We start from the raw sequence: 16,277 nt of genomic DNA, 5'->3' as shown, positions 1-16,277 counted from the left end.
ATCCCTTTCTGTAAACATCATTATCTGGCTACTTTTAAGTCATACATTGATTCTCAGCTGCCTTGCCCTTAGACTATTTTTTTTTTTCTTTTCACACTGAAGGGCTGACTGCTCTATACACCTGGGCTGCTTCTGACCATGGAGGGTTCTTATTCTGTTCTGATTCTACCCCCCTCCCAAAAAAAGCCCCCATTTACAGTAAAATAATCCACAGAAAAAAAAGTTCTTTATTTATAAAACTTTAAAACATATTGCTTCAAACAATCTTTGCAGTAGTAGTTATAGGCAACATAATAAGATCTTTCCTAACCAGAACTTTTCTACTGGTCATTGACAAAAGCTTGAAAAACTGACTAGTTTGCATAGTTGTATAATTGCTGTACTCTATCACAGACCAAGCACAGCCTTTTCTACACAGTACAAAGGCTCGAAGCCTGGCTCCAGGATACCTGCCCAACCTTTGCCATCTCCTGTGTATTACAGATATCAGTGCGGTGCAGAGGTGCGATCTGCAATGGGAATGCAAGACCAACTTCCTGCTGCATGGAGCCCAAGAGGCAAAATCACCACTAACGATGACCCTGTCCAAAATGAAGAGAACCTTATTTTTCCAAGTTGATGAATTTCAGAATTACATCTCTCTTTTTTTCTTCCATCCCAAAGAGGCATTTCTTAGAGCAGAACAGAGCACTAAGCCCCTGTCCGCATTCACCCAGCTATATCTTTCAGTTGCACTTCAGTAGACACACCACACTGCACACACCGAGAGTCTTTGGGTGGCGGAGAGAGGTACCTGCTCTGGGTTGCCTCCACCCCTGCAGTGAGAAGTGAACTTCACCAGCAGCTTAAATAAGTTTCCCTTGGCCTGTTCTTGACAGGACCTAGAACAGTGCTGGATCCAGGTCTGGTTCTCTGATGGTGTGAGTGGAGGCTAAATACTCTTCACAGCGTATTTACCCTTTTGCAGCTGGGACACGTAGAGTTTGGTCTTGCTGCCATCATCCCGTCGGAGCCACACCTCTCCAGTGCTGATGGCTGTAATCACCGCACTGTAAAACAGGACAGAAAAACCTTAAAATAAATCATAAAACTGTCACAGGGCCTCTGAGACACACATGACAAAGCTCAAATCACACAGCTCTAAGGCCCCAGAGGAGAGCCAGAAATAGTACAAAGTTCTCTCCTACAGCTCTAGGGACAGTGCCCTAGAATCACATCTAACCAGAATGGTTTTCAGGATCTTTATATGAAATAACGAGAACACTGTCACTATCTTATGCACATTAATTGGAAGTATCATGAACCGCAGACCATTTAGATATGTTTCCATGACAGGTTAGAGGACCTATACTTTAGAGACAAAGGCCCATTTCTGAAAAGACATCCATCTCATAGCAATTTTCAAACAAGAGAGACGTCCAAATTTACTGCTCGAAAATACGTGAGGGGGCATCCTTACGCTGGAGACATCCATTCAACCATTTTACAAACTGAAATGTTTAAATTATAAACAAGCGAAAACAAGGCACAGGGACATCTGTCTGGTAGTATTCTTAACACACAGTCTTCCCTGCAGAACAGAGTAGTCTAGTGGTTAGTGCAGTGGACTGAAAACAAAGGGACACAAGTTCAAATGCCACTGTACACCACTTCAATAGCCTTCAGGCTTGTAGGTGTCCTATATCATCTTCAAGTTTGCCTGCCTTTGCTTCAAAACTATAACAGACTTATCCCCAATCTACATGTCACACCACTTTGTATTCCCAAGCACCACTCGCACACACAATGCCTATCTGTTTCCCTTCCCCTCCCTGAAAGGCTTTATCTACAAGAGATTCCTTGATAGAACACTGTAATTCCAAGCAGGCAAATGGAATAAATGCCTAACTACTCTCATTTCAAATATACCCTCCTACCAATCCTTTAGAAAATTAATTAAATCCTATCTCTTTGATAAATTTCTCTGACTCCTTCCTGCCTTGTTGTACCTCTGAAATACTTGTTGTATCCCTGATATTCTTCCGGAAATACCTAGCTTCTCTCGACTTACCAATGTAATTTGAAAATATTTTCTGTAACATCGCTGTCTATGTACAGTCACTTCCTCTGTAAACCACTCTGAACTGCTTGTGGTATTTGCGGTATACAAAAATAAAGTTGTTATTATTATTATTATCTTTAGGTATAGTATTTTTCTGTTCCTGGAGGGAGCCCCAAGAAAAAAAAAATAGTTACAGTGGGATCTGAACCTACATTCCTTGGTTTACAATCCATCCTCTGACCCGCTTGCTGCTTTATTCAAAATGGCCATAATATCTGCAGCTCACAGTCTGGTTTTCCTTTCGGATTCCGTTTTCAGGGGAGTGAGGGGGGGACAACAAATTTCAAGTTTAATATAAATTTGATTGATCGCTTATTCAAAATTCTAAGCGATGTACAAATCAGTAAAATTACAAAATTTAGGGGACAACAAAACAGACGACACAAATTAAATCTTGTAAGACATATTAAAAACTAATATTACAAAAATATTAAAACAAAAAGAAAGAAAGAAAGGGAAGAGAAATACAAGTTGTTTGATAGTAAATAAGACATACAGTGGTACCTCGGTTTACGAGTGCACCGGTTTGCGAATGTTTTGCAATACGAGCAAAACATTCGCAAAATCGGCGCCTCGGAAAACGAGCGCGCTTCGATTTGCGAGCGCCCCCCCTGTGAACCAGCACCCTCCCCCCTGCGATCCGGCACCCCTCCGCCACGACCTGAGATCTCCCCAACCCACCCGAACCCTCTTCTTACTTTTCTGTAGCCTCCGCAGCGGCACCGGCACCAGCATGTCCTGTGCGTGGTGCTGGTGCCTGAAGATCTGCTTCCTGTGCAAGGCCTGAGAGTTCACGTCGAACGTGAACTCTCAAGGCCCAGCACAGGAAGCAGATCTTCAGGCACCGGCACCACGCACATGACATGCTGGTGCCGGTGCCGCTGCGGAGGCTACAGAAAAGTAAGAAGAGGGTTCGGGTGGCTTGGGGGGACCTCAGGTCGCGGCGGGGGGGGGGGGGTGCCCGATGGCGGCGGCGGGGTGCCGGATTGCGGGGGGGGGGGGTTGCCGGTTCGCGGGGGGGGGGGGCCTTCGGGGGGAGCAATGCCGGTTCTCGGGGGGGGGGGGGAGCAGCGCTGCTGTCCTCGGGGGGAGAGGGTTGGGGGTGGGAACCTATCAAAGCGAGTTTCCATTATTTCCTATGGGGAAACTTGCTTTGATATACGAGCATTTTGGATTACGAGCATGCTCCTGGAACGGATTATGCTCGTAATCCAAGGTACCACTGTATATGGGAAACTACACTGGGGGACTGAGGAGGCGTCATGCCTTAATCCCTTCAGTGGTCAGCTGCTCAAATCAGAGTTCCTTTTTGTAACTGGACATAACTGAAACAAATCTAGATAAAAACATCCTTTTTAGTCATGGACTTTTTTCTTCCTGTTCAAAAATCAACGTTGGACATCTTACTTTTGAGTACTCCCTAGTCTCACCCAAAACATGCCCCTCGCTATGTGGACATTCTACAGTGTGAAAATGTCCAAATTCTGACTTTCCAAAATTGGAATTTGGACATTTTTAGCAGATGGACACCTCAGAATGCCAAAAAAAAAAAAGTCCATCAACTTTTCATCAGTGCAAGAATGCTCACTACACACATTACACTCTACAATTCAGCCCTTCCAAATACAGGTTCTCAAGGTTTATAGATGTACTATTTACTTACTGGCAGGGTGCTTCATCCTTGATCTCCACCACAATGCTCTGCCCTTTCCAGAAACATTCACCCTCATAGTACAGCCGTCCATCCTCACATCTAGCAGAATACTGCTGCTTCTCTGCCTTCAGCACCACTGAAGAAAAAAAAAATGAATAATTAGCACCGAGTATGCTAAAACCATCTCTGAGGCAGATCACAAAATGCACCAGGCAGCCTTCTATGTTGTACGGAAAGACTAAATATAAAAACAAATCCCACAGACACATAACTACTTACAACCACTTGAATAGAGAAAATATTTTAAATCTTTATCAGCTGTGCTTATATTTGAACTCTTCTCAGAATGACCATGAAGCTTTCAAAAACGGAATGAATTATTTGTTACTCTAATCATAGCACATATTTGTCAATACTGCCCTGTGAAAAAATATATGTATTTGCTTGTAGAAAAAAGTTTGTACTTATCTCATCATGTAGAACAGTGTTTCTCAACACGTGGTACACATAACCTTGGGAGTAAATGGCATGGCCGCTGCAGAGAATATTCCCTGCCCACCCATCTGTCCGTCAAAGCTGTGCTACCGCCGCAAGGAATCTCTCCTTGCTGTCCACCCCACCCGCTGAAGCTGCTGCCAGGGATCCCTGCCCTCCACCCTCTCTCCCGAAGCCAACCCACAGGGCTTCCCTCCGATGTCACAGCTGATGTCAGAGGAAAGCCTTCTGGGTCAGCGGCGGGGGGGGGGGGGGGAGATTCTCAATTACCTCCTTGCTACACTCGCTCCTTCTGCCTTCAGCGGCTTATTGAAGGGACGTGCAGCTGGCAGTGGTTCATATACTGCACATAGTTGACCCAGAAACCTTCTCTCCAATGTCAGAGCCGACGTCGGAGGGAAGGCTTGTGGATCAGCCGTGTGCAGTGTGTGAATCCCTGCCTGTGTATCCCCCCAACAAGCCACTGAAGGCAGATGGAGCAATTGTGGTTCAAACAAGTAAGGGGATATGATCTTTCTGGGACAAAGGGAGAAAGGAGGGGGGAGGAATGTGTTGGGGCATTGGAGGGGCACGATTCTGAGACAACCACTGGAAGGCAGGGAGGGGAGGGGGTATGAACTCAACTCAGAAGGAAGGGAGGTGGCATGAACATGGGACACAGAAGGGAGGGAGCAAGGGGGCACTAACTTGGGACATAGGAGGAAGGGAAAAGAAAGGGAAAATTCTGCATAGAAAGAGAGGTAGAGATGCATGGGGAAGAGAAGGATAAGAGGAAGGAATGCTGAATATGGTGGATAGGGACAGATTGAAGGGGATGCAAGGGGGAGGAATATTGGACATTGTGATGGAGGGAGAGATGTGGCATGGTGCTGGAGAGGGGTGATAGAAGGAGAAATGGGCATGGGGCTGGTGGGCAGTGGCAAAAAAATGCTGCACATAATCCGGGGGATGAGGGAGGGAGAAATGTTGGACTCATGGAGGGGCAGAGAGAGAGAGAGATGTTGGTTGGGGAAGGGAATGAGGTCTGGAGAAGAGGAAATGTGCAGGAGGCAGAAATAAATATTGGATTCACAGTCAGAAGGAAGTGCAACCAGAAACTCATGAAATCACCAGCCAACAAAGGTAGAAAAAATGATTCTATTTTCAATTTAGTGATCAAAATGTGTCCATTTTGAGAATTTATACCTGCTGTCTATATTTAACACTATATTTTTCTGTTTTACTATAGTTTACAAACGCAAGGAAATTCTTTTTCACACAGAGGGTGGTGGACACATGGAACACCCTTCCGGAGGCCGTGATAGGAAATAGCACAGTACAGGGTTTCAAGGAAGACCTGGATAGGTTCCTGGAGGAGAAAGGGATTGAGGGGTACAGATAAGAGCAGTGGAAGGTTTAGAGATAAGTGTAGAGGTAGGTATAAAATTAATCAGGGACCGCTGCTCAGGCAATATGCCTGATGGGCCGCCGCGTGAGCGGACCGCTGGGCAGGATGGACCTCTGGTCTGCCCCGGCGGAGGCGACTACTTATGTACATCTGCTGTCTGTTCAGGAAAAAATGCATATTGGGTTTCAAAAAGGGATTGGATGACTTCCTGAAGGAAAAGGGGATTGCAAGGTATAGACAGAGGGCTACAATACGGGATATTAAATGAATAGGGAATAAACGTCTTGGGTAAAGGAGCACTTACAGGTCATGGACCTGGGGGACCGCCGCAGGAGCGGACTGCTGGACACAATGGACCCTTGGTCTGACCCAGCAGAGGCAATGCTTATGTTCTTATGTAGTTGTTACTGAGATGACACTGCATATTTTAAAGTCATCTGCCTTGACTTCTTTGACCCCCCCCCAACATATAAATGATAATTAACATTTTCTCTGCAAACAGCGTACTTTGTGTTTTGTTTTTTTAATTTTGTAGTTACCATTATGTATTAATCGATTATATTGTGTGTATATGAAAAATGGATGGAAGAAATTGCATTACAATTAGTATTATTAATATGGTAGTGGGGTCTGCGGCAGAGCCTGGGCGGGGGGTACTCAGTTGATATTTGTTAGACTTAGGGGGTACTTGGCTTGAAGAAGTTGAGAAACACTGATGTAGAACAAGTGTAAACCTGAGCTCGACACGGGCCATGTTTCACTAATGGCTGATTCAGGAAGCTGAGTAAAAAATATCAAAAGTGAATTATTCTAAATCAACAGAAGAATCTTAAAAAAAAAAAGGTATATGGAAAGACTAGGAAGAATGTTTCCAGAGGCCTCACCCACTGTTTCCTCTTGTTTGTCTTATTCCTAGCTCTCCTTCTGAGCCTCTCTCTGTAAACATTGCCACTGTTTTCACTATTAATACATTTCCAACCATTGGTCATTTGTTTAGTCTATATCAGTGGTCTCAAACTCAAACCCTTTGCAAGGCCACATTTTGGATTTGTAGGTACTTGGAGGGCCTCAGACAAAATAGTTAATGTCTTATTAAAGAAATGACAATTTTGCATGAGGTAAAACTCTTTATAGTTTATAAATCTTTCCTTTTGGCTAAGTCTTAATAATAATATTGTAATTTATAGCTAAAGAGACATATGAACAAGAAACTGTTTTATTTTACTTTTGTGATTATGATAAACATACCGAGGACCTCAAAATAGTACCTGGCGGGCCACATGTGGCCCCCGGGCCGCAAGTTTGAGACAACTGGTCTATATCATGGCAGACCATATTACAGAGGCAATGAGCCCTTCAGCACAGTCCCAGCTGTGTCACAGAAAGATATGTTAGAGAACACAATTACAAAAGACATTGCATAATAATTGTTAAACCTAGGAAAATGACAGAATGAATCCACACCCTCCCTCTCCTCAAAAAAAACAAAGAACAAAGCAAAAACAAAAAACAACAACCGCAACCCAACAACCCTCCACCTGTTTTTAGGCATTCTTTACAAACTAGAAGAAAATGCCTTATGTGCAAACTGCATGTTTGTCTGTGAAAAACACTCTGCTTATTGCTTACCATCTGATTTCCGTTTCTGTGGGGACACTGCTGCCTTGGCCTGTAAGAGACAAGGATGAGGATTGCAGAGAGATACAAATAGGAGTTTATCCAGGGCCACTGGCACAAGAAATTGATTCCTTAGCACTGCGCAAGCTGATCGATATGGCTGTGAAGGTTTTGTCCTAAGAATTTACCCTTTCAGTTCTAAATGTGCAAATACCTCCAGGTTACATAGTAAGACAATGGTTCTCAACATTTTTACGGAGAAACTGAACACTAAGGGCTCCTTTTACAAAGCCGCGCTATGGCCTTAACGCGTGGAATAACGCGCGCTAAATTGCCACGGGCACTATCTGCTACTGCCTCCTTTTGAGCAGGCGGTAGATTTTCGGCTAGCGCGCACTATAGCACGCGCTAATCCAGTGCGTGTGCTAAAACCACTAGCGCGGCTTTGTAAAAGGAGTCCTAAAATTCACAGCCAAACACAAAAACTCCTAAATATTTCATTGTTGACAATTTAGTATGAATTTGCCTACCATTCAATCTCATGTTAAAAAATTATAAGCACATCAGTCCCACATTTCTTGCTTATCATACAAAATATATATTCAAATTCTGATGTCACCTCAGTAATAGCAACAGAAAATCCTTCCACTGCTAGAAACTGTGAAGCAATACAAAACCTTCAAATACACAATTGAGGCCCAGATTCTCAAAGCTTTAACGCCGTCGCTAAACTGTTTTCCAGCGGTTTAGTCTGTAAGCAGTGTAGTGACAGATTATCATAAGGGATTATTATCTCTGGCTTTAGCGATGATTCTAGCAGTCTCTGACACTGACATGTAAATGGACACTTCAACATTGAAATGAGCCCTCGGTGGATTCTTAAAAAATGACGACTAATTTTTAAAAAGCGGCATTGGCTTTTGGCAACTAAAAAAAGCAACTAGTACAGGGGTGTTGGTCAGTGTCACAGACTGCTAGAAATCCCTGTGTTGTGATACAGCAGGAGAGATGCCCGTTTTCTCTGCTGCATTAGAACTCTCCTTCACAGCAGCAGCGACGGCGGCAACCACCACCTTCCTCTTGGAACAGCAGTGACCCCCCCCTGCAACGGGAAAGATGCTCACACTCTCCCGATGCACTAAAAACCTCGCTACAACTGACCCGACCTCCTCCCTGCAGCGGGAGAGATGCCCACTCTCTTCCGCTGGCAAGTATCCCGCCTTACTTCAAAGTTGATGAGCCAGAGGGATGCGGACCCACTCCTCCCAGCTTGTTGCATCATCTAAAATGGGCCTTCCCCTCTCCAGTGCATCTTGGGATACACCGGGGAAGGGCCTAATACTCTGATTGGCCCAGTTGTATAAGGCTCCTCTCGTGGGTGGAGCCTTAAACAAGTTGAGCCATTCAGAGCCTCAGGCTCCTCCCCGGATGCATCGGGAAGGGGTCGGGTCAGTCATGGTGAGGTTTTTAGTGCAGTGGGAGTGTGGGGGCATCTCTACCACTGCTGGGGGGTGTTTGACGGTTGAGTGGGAGAGACTGAACATCTCTCCCGCTGTTGTGTTCAGGGGGGGGTTCTTGACATGTTTTTTCTGTGCATGTGCCCATTGCTGTCACCAGTGATGGGCACATGCAAATTTAGCAAATCTTCACTGCTGTCTGCTATTTGCATGTGGGTTTTTATGAAAATGTCTCGCTTTTTTAGATTCGCTATCAAAACCATCGCTTTTTAATGCGGGTTTTTGAAAATCCTGCCCAAGAAACTATGCAGCAAACAGAACCTATAAACAGCAGACCTGCAGCATTTCCAGTTGGGGCAAGTGGCAGCAGTTTTTATTGAGGGTGGTCAGGCAGCAGAAATAAAGAACTACTGTATGTAGAGGGAATTCATGAACCCGGTTCTCAGGATTTCTGCTCTCCCCAGCTTGCAGATGCAAATAGTTATTAAGGAAAGCTCAGGCTAGCTGTCTATACCAAATTTTTTGCAACATACCTCCCCACTTCATGGGGACACACCTGTGTGTCCTGACACACTGGTTGAAACCACTGTAGCAGGGTGATTAGCTGGTAGAGCCAAGACAAGGCCTACAGATCCAAAGCCTTGTGCTTTTGTTCAAAACATGTCTGCTTTGATGAGTGCCTGAAGCTAAGCTAATCCAGATAACTAAATATTTAACTTTCCTTGGAAGCCTCAGCCCCACCACTCCTCCGCTATATTAATTTTGAAACTGCGGGAAGCTTCCCGCAGTTTCAAAATTAATATAGCGGAGGAGTGGTGGGGCTGAGGCTTCCAAGGAAAGTTAAATATTTAGTTATCTGGATTTTTTCAGTTTTCAACGTTTATGGACTATTACCAGATAAAGAAGTTATACATTTAGAAACGCATTGCCACTGATATTGAAGCTAAGCTAAGGCATCAGAGCTCCTGTGTCCCACTCGATTTTTTTTGTACTAAAGAAAACATCAGGGCAGCATTTCTAACAGTGATCTTTGGCTGGATAACACCTCTGTCTTCTATGTTGCAATCCTTCCTTCCTTCCTGGTTTTCATCACTCCCTCCTCTCCAAAACCACTGCTGCAGGCTCTTGAACTTGCCTGGTAACAGCCTCACACATTCCAACTACCTTGGCTAGTGAAGAAAGAGTTTTTCTGAATTTGATTAGCAAACTTTTCCACCAGACTAATGGGGAAGACAAGTTATACCAGTGGTCTTCATTAATTCTTAAGTCTGTGCCAATTTGAATCCAATGAACTGAAGGAGAGCCACCAAATATCTTCCCATGCAAGGTCACAACACTGCTGACCAGTGTGTCAAATGACATGTACCCTGCCAACCCACCTTCAGACTATTTATTAGGCATATCCTTAGGAGATGGACATTTCCAAATGTATTCTCTTCACCTATTGAGAAATGGCTTGTCCTTCAAGCATGTGGCTCTTCTTCCCATCTATTTTCCCCTTCCTGTCATGAACTTGTTAGAGAGGCAGAAAGTATCAGAAAAAAAAGTCAAAATGATGACGAGGGCAATTCCAGAGGCTTCCTAGGGCAGCCATTGGCCCCCAGGCCTTGCACTGAAGAACACCGAGTTATACCTTCTTAATCGCAGTCCAGTCTTCCAGGATGTCCAGATCTCTCAGCATATATACTATGTATGGGCGTGCAAATGAGTTAAGGAGAACAACTGTAACTTGGAATTGTCAGTGCTGTCTGCATAAACAGAGATGTTTTATTGAGGCGGCCTGTGGTTCATAATGTAATACATTTGTGGCTGAATTATGCTAATGAGCTGTGAAAACTTATCTTTTTAGAAAATGGCTATAAATGAGTATTTTTACCCTTTTTAATTGCTGATTATTGATTGGGTCTTCAATATTTTGCATGCTGTGAAAATTCACTTTTAAATTTGTGCTAGAATATGTTTTGCGTTATTTTTGTTGTTGATTCATGATACTATGTATGTGAACTTTGTAAGACAAAAAAGTAAGGACGGGACACCGCACATCAGTCTCAAGGACAATCAATTTATTAAGAACATATAAATGGTAAAAGCATATACATATGAATAGCAAAAACATAAAGCAAGCTTTGCAGAGAGTCTTTAGTCCTTTTTGTACTGGCAACCATTGACTAATTATTCTAATGATTAGACTTCTTAGCACAATTGCAGTACTTATATAGGAATGGGGTGGGTTATGTATAATTTTTGGAAATAATATTTGTAAAAATGGGGAGGGATTTATAACTTCTGATTATATATAATTTATAATATATACTGTTTATAAATTAAGTTTTATTAATGATAGATACAATGATATATAGTAATTAATTATATTACTTGTGAATCAATTATTGTAAAAATGGAAATTAATAAATAAAAATTTAAAAAAAAACCAAAAAGAACTAAAGCCTCTCTGCAAAGCTTGCCTTATGTTTTAGCTATGTATATGAAGAAATTAGATTCTTACCTGCTAATTTTCTTTCTTTTAGACACACCAGACCGGTAGTTCATTGATGGGTAATAGCTCATCATGACCAGCAGGTGGAGATAGACAAAACTTGGTTGTAGTACTAATAGCTGTGCTTCCCTCTACATAACCGAATAGCCAAGCAGAACTAAGAAGTGCTAATTATAAGAGTAACAACACTCCTAACAGGAGTAACAACTAACATAGAGCAATACTGTTGGAAACTGCACAGAAGAAACCCCTTCAGCAAAAGGTCCCCATAGCTCGCTAGCTACACCAGCTGAATCAAAGATGCTGTTCTTTTGATCTCCCCAACCCTATAAAAATACTAGAACCTGCAGAAAAATCCCACTCTTCACGTGAATCAAAAAAAACAACAACAGACAAGACAGGGTGGGAACTGTACCAGTCTGGTGAGTCTAAAATAAAGAAAATTAGCAGGTAAGAACCTAATTACTCCTTCTTTAGCATCTCTCCAGACCAGTACAATTCACTGATGGGACGTACCAAAGCAGTACCCATCATGGGCAGGACCCCTGGAGGGCTGCCACCAGAACACGCTCACCAAAAACCGCATCCTGATGCACCTGAACGTCCACACAGTAGTGTCGTACAAAAGAATGCAGAGAAGACCAAACCGCAGCTTTACAGATATCCACTGGAGGCACAAGAGAAGACAGCCCAAGAAACTGCTTGACCCTGAGTGGAATGAGCCTTGAGAAATTACAGAATAGGCTTCTTCTGAAGAAGGTAAGTGAAAGCGATAGTCTCCTTAATCTAGTGCGCAATGGTAGCCTTGAAAGCACCGTCCTCCTTATGAGGACCCGCTAACAGGACAAACAGATGATGCCTGGGTCCCTGTACATAAGAGCAAGGGACGCGACAGACATTTAACTTGCGCAACTGCCTCTGTTCCGAAGAACCCTCCCGGCTACCCAAGACCAGGAGGATCACGGACTGATTGACATGAAAAGGTAAGACCACCTTCAGCAGAAAGGAAGGAACAGGCCGCAGCACAACCCACTCCCTCGAAAACTCCAGGAAGGGAGGCCTACAAGAGAAAGCCTGAAAGAAGGCCTATAAGCGAAAACCTGCAGCTCCGAAACGCGTCTCGCAGAAGTAATGGCCACCAGGAAAACTGCTTTGAGAGTAAGGTCCTTCAATGAGCAGGAACCCAGGGGCTCAAAAGGAAGGGCACACTAGCACTGACAGGACAAGATTGAGATCCCAGGCTGGAACCGAAGACCGCATGGGAGGCCGAAGCAATTTAGCCGCCCTCAAAAAATGAACCATATCCAGATAAGAAGTTAAACGCTTACTCTGCAGCAAACCGTGAAACACAGACAAAGCTGCAAGCTGAACCCAAAGAGAAGACCAGGTCAGGCCCCTATCCAGACCATCCTGCAAGAACTCCAAGATGTGAGGCAAAGAAGCACGAAAGGAAACTACTCCAGACGCAGCAAACTACTCCTCAAAAGTACGCCAAACATGTACATAAGCCCCCGGGACCCCAAGAGAGTGGAGATCACTTTATCTGAATAACCTTTCTTACCTAGGCATTCCCTCTCAAGAGCCAAGCCGTAAGACAAAAGGGACCCGGATCGAACATTGGAATGGGGCCCTGAGTCAGAAGGTTGGGCGAGAGGGGCAGCAGAAGAAAATCTGCCATGTTTGAAACAGGATAATGGGTTTGATAGACCTGCAGTCTGTTCCAGTATAGCAGCTCTTATGTTCTTATGTAGGTGGCTTAGATTGTTAAAAATAAAAAACCATCACTACAAACAGGACAGAAAACCAATATTCAAAGGAGAACAAACTGAGCACTGAAAAGAACAGATCAACAATTCATAAAGAAAGCAATGACAGAATTGACAAGGGTGAGCTTCTATATTGGTCTGGTAGGACTAAAAAAAATGCCTTCTTTAGTGTCCAACCAGATCAGTCCAGAACTTGTGGAATGTAGCAAAGCAGTTCACAACTTTGGTAACAAGCTAAAAGTTAATGCCAACAAAAATAAGCCCTTAGGGACGCTGGTAGGAATTACAAAAGCAAGGCAGACAGTGAGAGTCTGAAGACTTATAAACAGCAAGAGGTTGAAGCACAGGAAACAGCAATGGGTTGAGTATGGCCTACAGCAAGAGGCCAAAGTCAATCAACACTGAAAAGTCTAAGCATAAGCAATAACTAAAGGTGGAAAGAAATAAGATACCACTATCTGCTTAATGAGAGAAAATACAGCACAGTTACTTACTATAACAGGTGTTATCCAGGGACAGCAGGCAGCTATTCTCAACATGTGGGCTACGTCATCCATGCAGCCCGGATGTGAACAGCTTCGCAAGCAGACTTGCTTGAAGAACTTTAGAAAGTTCATAGAAACATAGAAAATGATGGCAGAAAAGGGCCACGGCCCATCTAGTCTGCCCAAGCTAATGGCCCACCCCCTAACTACCTCCTTCGTGACTGCCTTCCCGCTCGATGCAGTTCAAATAGCTAGCAGAGAAGCCAACCAAGGGAGGCGGGTGGGTTGTGAGAATAGCTGCCTGCTGTCCTTGGATAACACCTGTTTCGGTAAGTAACTGTGCTTTATCCCAGGACAAGCAGGCAGCCTATTCTCACATGTGGGTGACCTCCAAGCTAACCAGAATGGGATGGTGGGAGTGTTGGCAATTCAGGAGAATAAATTTGTTAACACTGCTTAGCCGAAATGGCCATCCCATCTGGAAAAAGCATCCAGACAATAATAAGAGGTGAAGGTATGAACAGAGGAACAAGTGGCAGCTTTGCAGAATTCCTCAATAGGGGTAGATCTAAGGAAAGCTACTGATGCTGCCATGGCTCCGACTGTATTGGCTGTGACTCGACTCTGTAGATGCAGTCCAGCCTGAGCATCACAGAAAAAGATGCAAGCAGCTAACCAGTTGAAGATGGTGCATTTGGAAATCGGATGACCCAACTTGTTTGGATCAAAGGAGACAAAAAGTTGAGGTGCAGATCTGTGTGGCTTTGTGCGTTGCAAGTAGAAAGCCAAAGCACGTTTACAGTTCAGAGTATGAAGAGCTGTTTCTCCAGGATGAGAATGAGGCTTTGGAAAAAACACTGGAAGTACAATGGATTGGTTGAGATGAAATTCTGAAACCACTTTAGGTAAGAATTTAGGATGAGTATGGAGGACCACCTTGTCATGATGGAATACTGTGAAAGGTGGGTCTGCAACTAAAGTTTGTAGCTCGCTGCCTCTGTGAGTGGACATGAGAGCAATGAGAAAAATCACTTTCCAAGTGAGATATATAAGATGAGCCAAAGCGATTGGTTCAAAAGGAGGCTTCATCAATTGAGCAAGAACAACATTGAGATCCCAAACCACTGGAGGAGGTTTGAGAGGTGGTTTGACATTGAAAATACCTTTCATAAATCTGGAAACCCACAGGATGAGCAGAAAGGGGTTTCCCTTCGATAGGCTGATGAAAAGCAGCAATTGCACTGAGATGGACTCAAATGGATGTGGATTTGAGGCCTGATTGAGACAAATGGAATAGGTAATCCCAAAACTGAAGACAAGGAGGTAGATTGAGGCTCCTTGTGATGAATGGTGCACCAAACAGAAAATCTAGTCCATTTCTGATTGCACCATTGTCTAACGGTAGGCTTCCTAGAAGCCTCTAAAATGTCTTGTACAGATTGAGAAAACTGTAGTGTGGCAGTTGAGAGGTACCAAGCTGTCAGGTGTAGAGACTGCAGGTTGGGATGAAGTAGAGACCCCTGACTCTGTGTAAGCAGAGAGGGATACATTGGTAGAAGTAATGGCTCCCTGCTGCTGAGTTGAAGTAGAAGGGAGAACAAGGTTGCCTGGGCCACCGAGGAGCTATCAGAATCATGGTGGCATGCTCCTGTTTGAGTTTGACAAGTGTCTTGAGTATGAGAGGGAATGGAGGGAATGCATAGAGAATCCGATTCGTCCATTCCAGGAGAAAAGCATCAGCCTCCAGTCGGTGAGGGAAGTATATCCAGGAGCAGAACTGAGGCAGTTTGTTGTTGTGGGGAGACATGAAGAGATCTATCTGATGAGTTCCCCACTGAGAAAAAATGTGATGAAGAGGCGAGGAATTGAGTGTCCATTCGTGAGGTATAGAAGACAACTCAACTTGTCCGCAAGACAGTTTGTCTCTCCTTGAATGTAGACAGCTTTTAGGAAGGTGTTGTGAATTGCCCAATTCCAAACCTTCAGAGCTTCTTGGCAAAGAGGGAGAGATCCTGTTGTTGACATAGTACATGGCGACTTGATTGTCTGTCCGAATGAGGACTACCTGGTTGTGAAGAAGATGCTGAAAAGCTTTGAGAGCAGTGAAGATCACTGAGTTCCAACAGATTGATGTGACACTGACAATCCGTGCTGGACCAATGGCCTTGAGTACGGAGACCATCGAGATGAACCCCCCAAGCGTAGGTTGAATAATCTGTCATGAGGACCTTCTGATAAGGGGGTGTTTGAAACAGTAAACCTCTGGAGAGATTGGAAGAGAGCATCTAAAAGTGGAGAGACTGTCTCAAGGAAGGAGTCACTCTGATGTGTTGAGAGAGTGGGTCGAAAGTCTGAGCTCACTGAGATGCCAGGGTCCACTGAGAGATTCTGAGGTGAAGTCTGGCAAAAGGAGTCACGTGAATGGTAGAAGCCATGTGACCTAGAAGAACCATCATGTGTCTTGCTGAAATCGAAGAGAGGGAAAACACTTTGTGACAGAGCTGAAGAAGAGCATCCTGACGTTGACAAGGAATGAATGCTCTGAGTTGTAGTGTCCAAGACAGCTCCGATGAACTGTAGAGTTTGAGAGGACTGTAACTGGGATTTGGTAGAGTTGGTGTCGACCCCCAAACTTTGGAAGAACCAAATAGTCCGTTGGGTCGCTACAAAAACTCCTTGAAATGTTGAAGCTTTGATGAGCCAGTCATCTAGGTATGGGAACACCTATAGACCATGGTTCCGCAGAACTGCTGCTACTACAACTAGGCACTTGGTGAAGACTCTTAAGAGATGATGCCAGGCCGAAGGTAGCACTCTG

At 44.1% G+C, this 16,277-nt stretch overlaps 1 protein-coding gene across 3 annotated transcripts in view; it reads right to left on the bottom strand.

Annotated features, from left to right (window-relative positions):
• Positions 1–204: 204 nt before the first annotated feature.
• The window catches only part of BRMS1 (BRMS1 transcriptional repressor and anoikis regulator), a 69,280-nt gene continuing 53,207 nt past the window's right edge, over positions 205–16,277 (bottom strand). For all 3 annotated transcript variants that reach the window (XM_033954428.1, XM_033954430.1, XM_033954429.1), the window contains 4 exons: positions 10,345–10,409; positions 7,267–7,306; positions 3,765–3,891; positions 205–1,049 (listed from right to left, as the gene is read on the bottom strand). In XM_033954428.1, the coding sequence (XP_033810319.1) occupies positions 932–1,049; positions 3,765–3,891; positions 7,267–7,306; positions 10,345–10,409 (350 nt within the window). In that variant the 3' untranslated portion in view covers positions 205–931. The remainder of the gene's footprint in view (positions 1,050–3,764; positions 3,892–7,266; positions 7,307–10,344; positions 10,410–16,277) is intronic.

This window comes from Geotrypetes seraphini, chromosome 8, assembly GCF_902459505.1.
Source record: "Geotrypetes seraphini chromosome 8, aGeoSer1.1, whole genome shotgun sequence".
NCBI lineage: Eukaryota > Metazoa > Chordata > Amphibia > Gymnophiona > Dermophiidae > Geotrypetes > Geotrypetes seraphini.
This window is presented reverse-complemented; position numbering and strand designations above follow the sequence as displayed.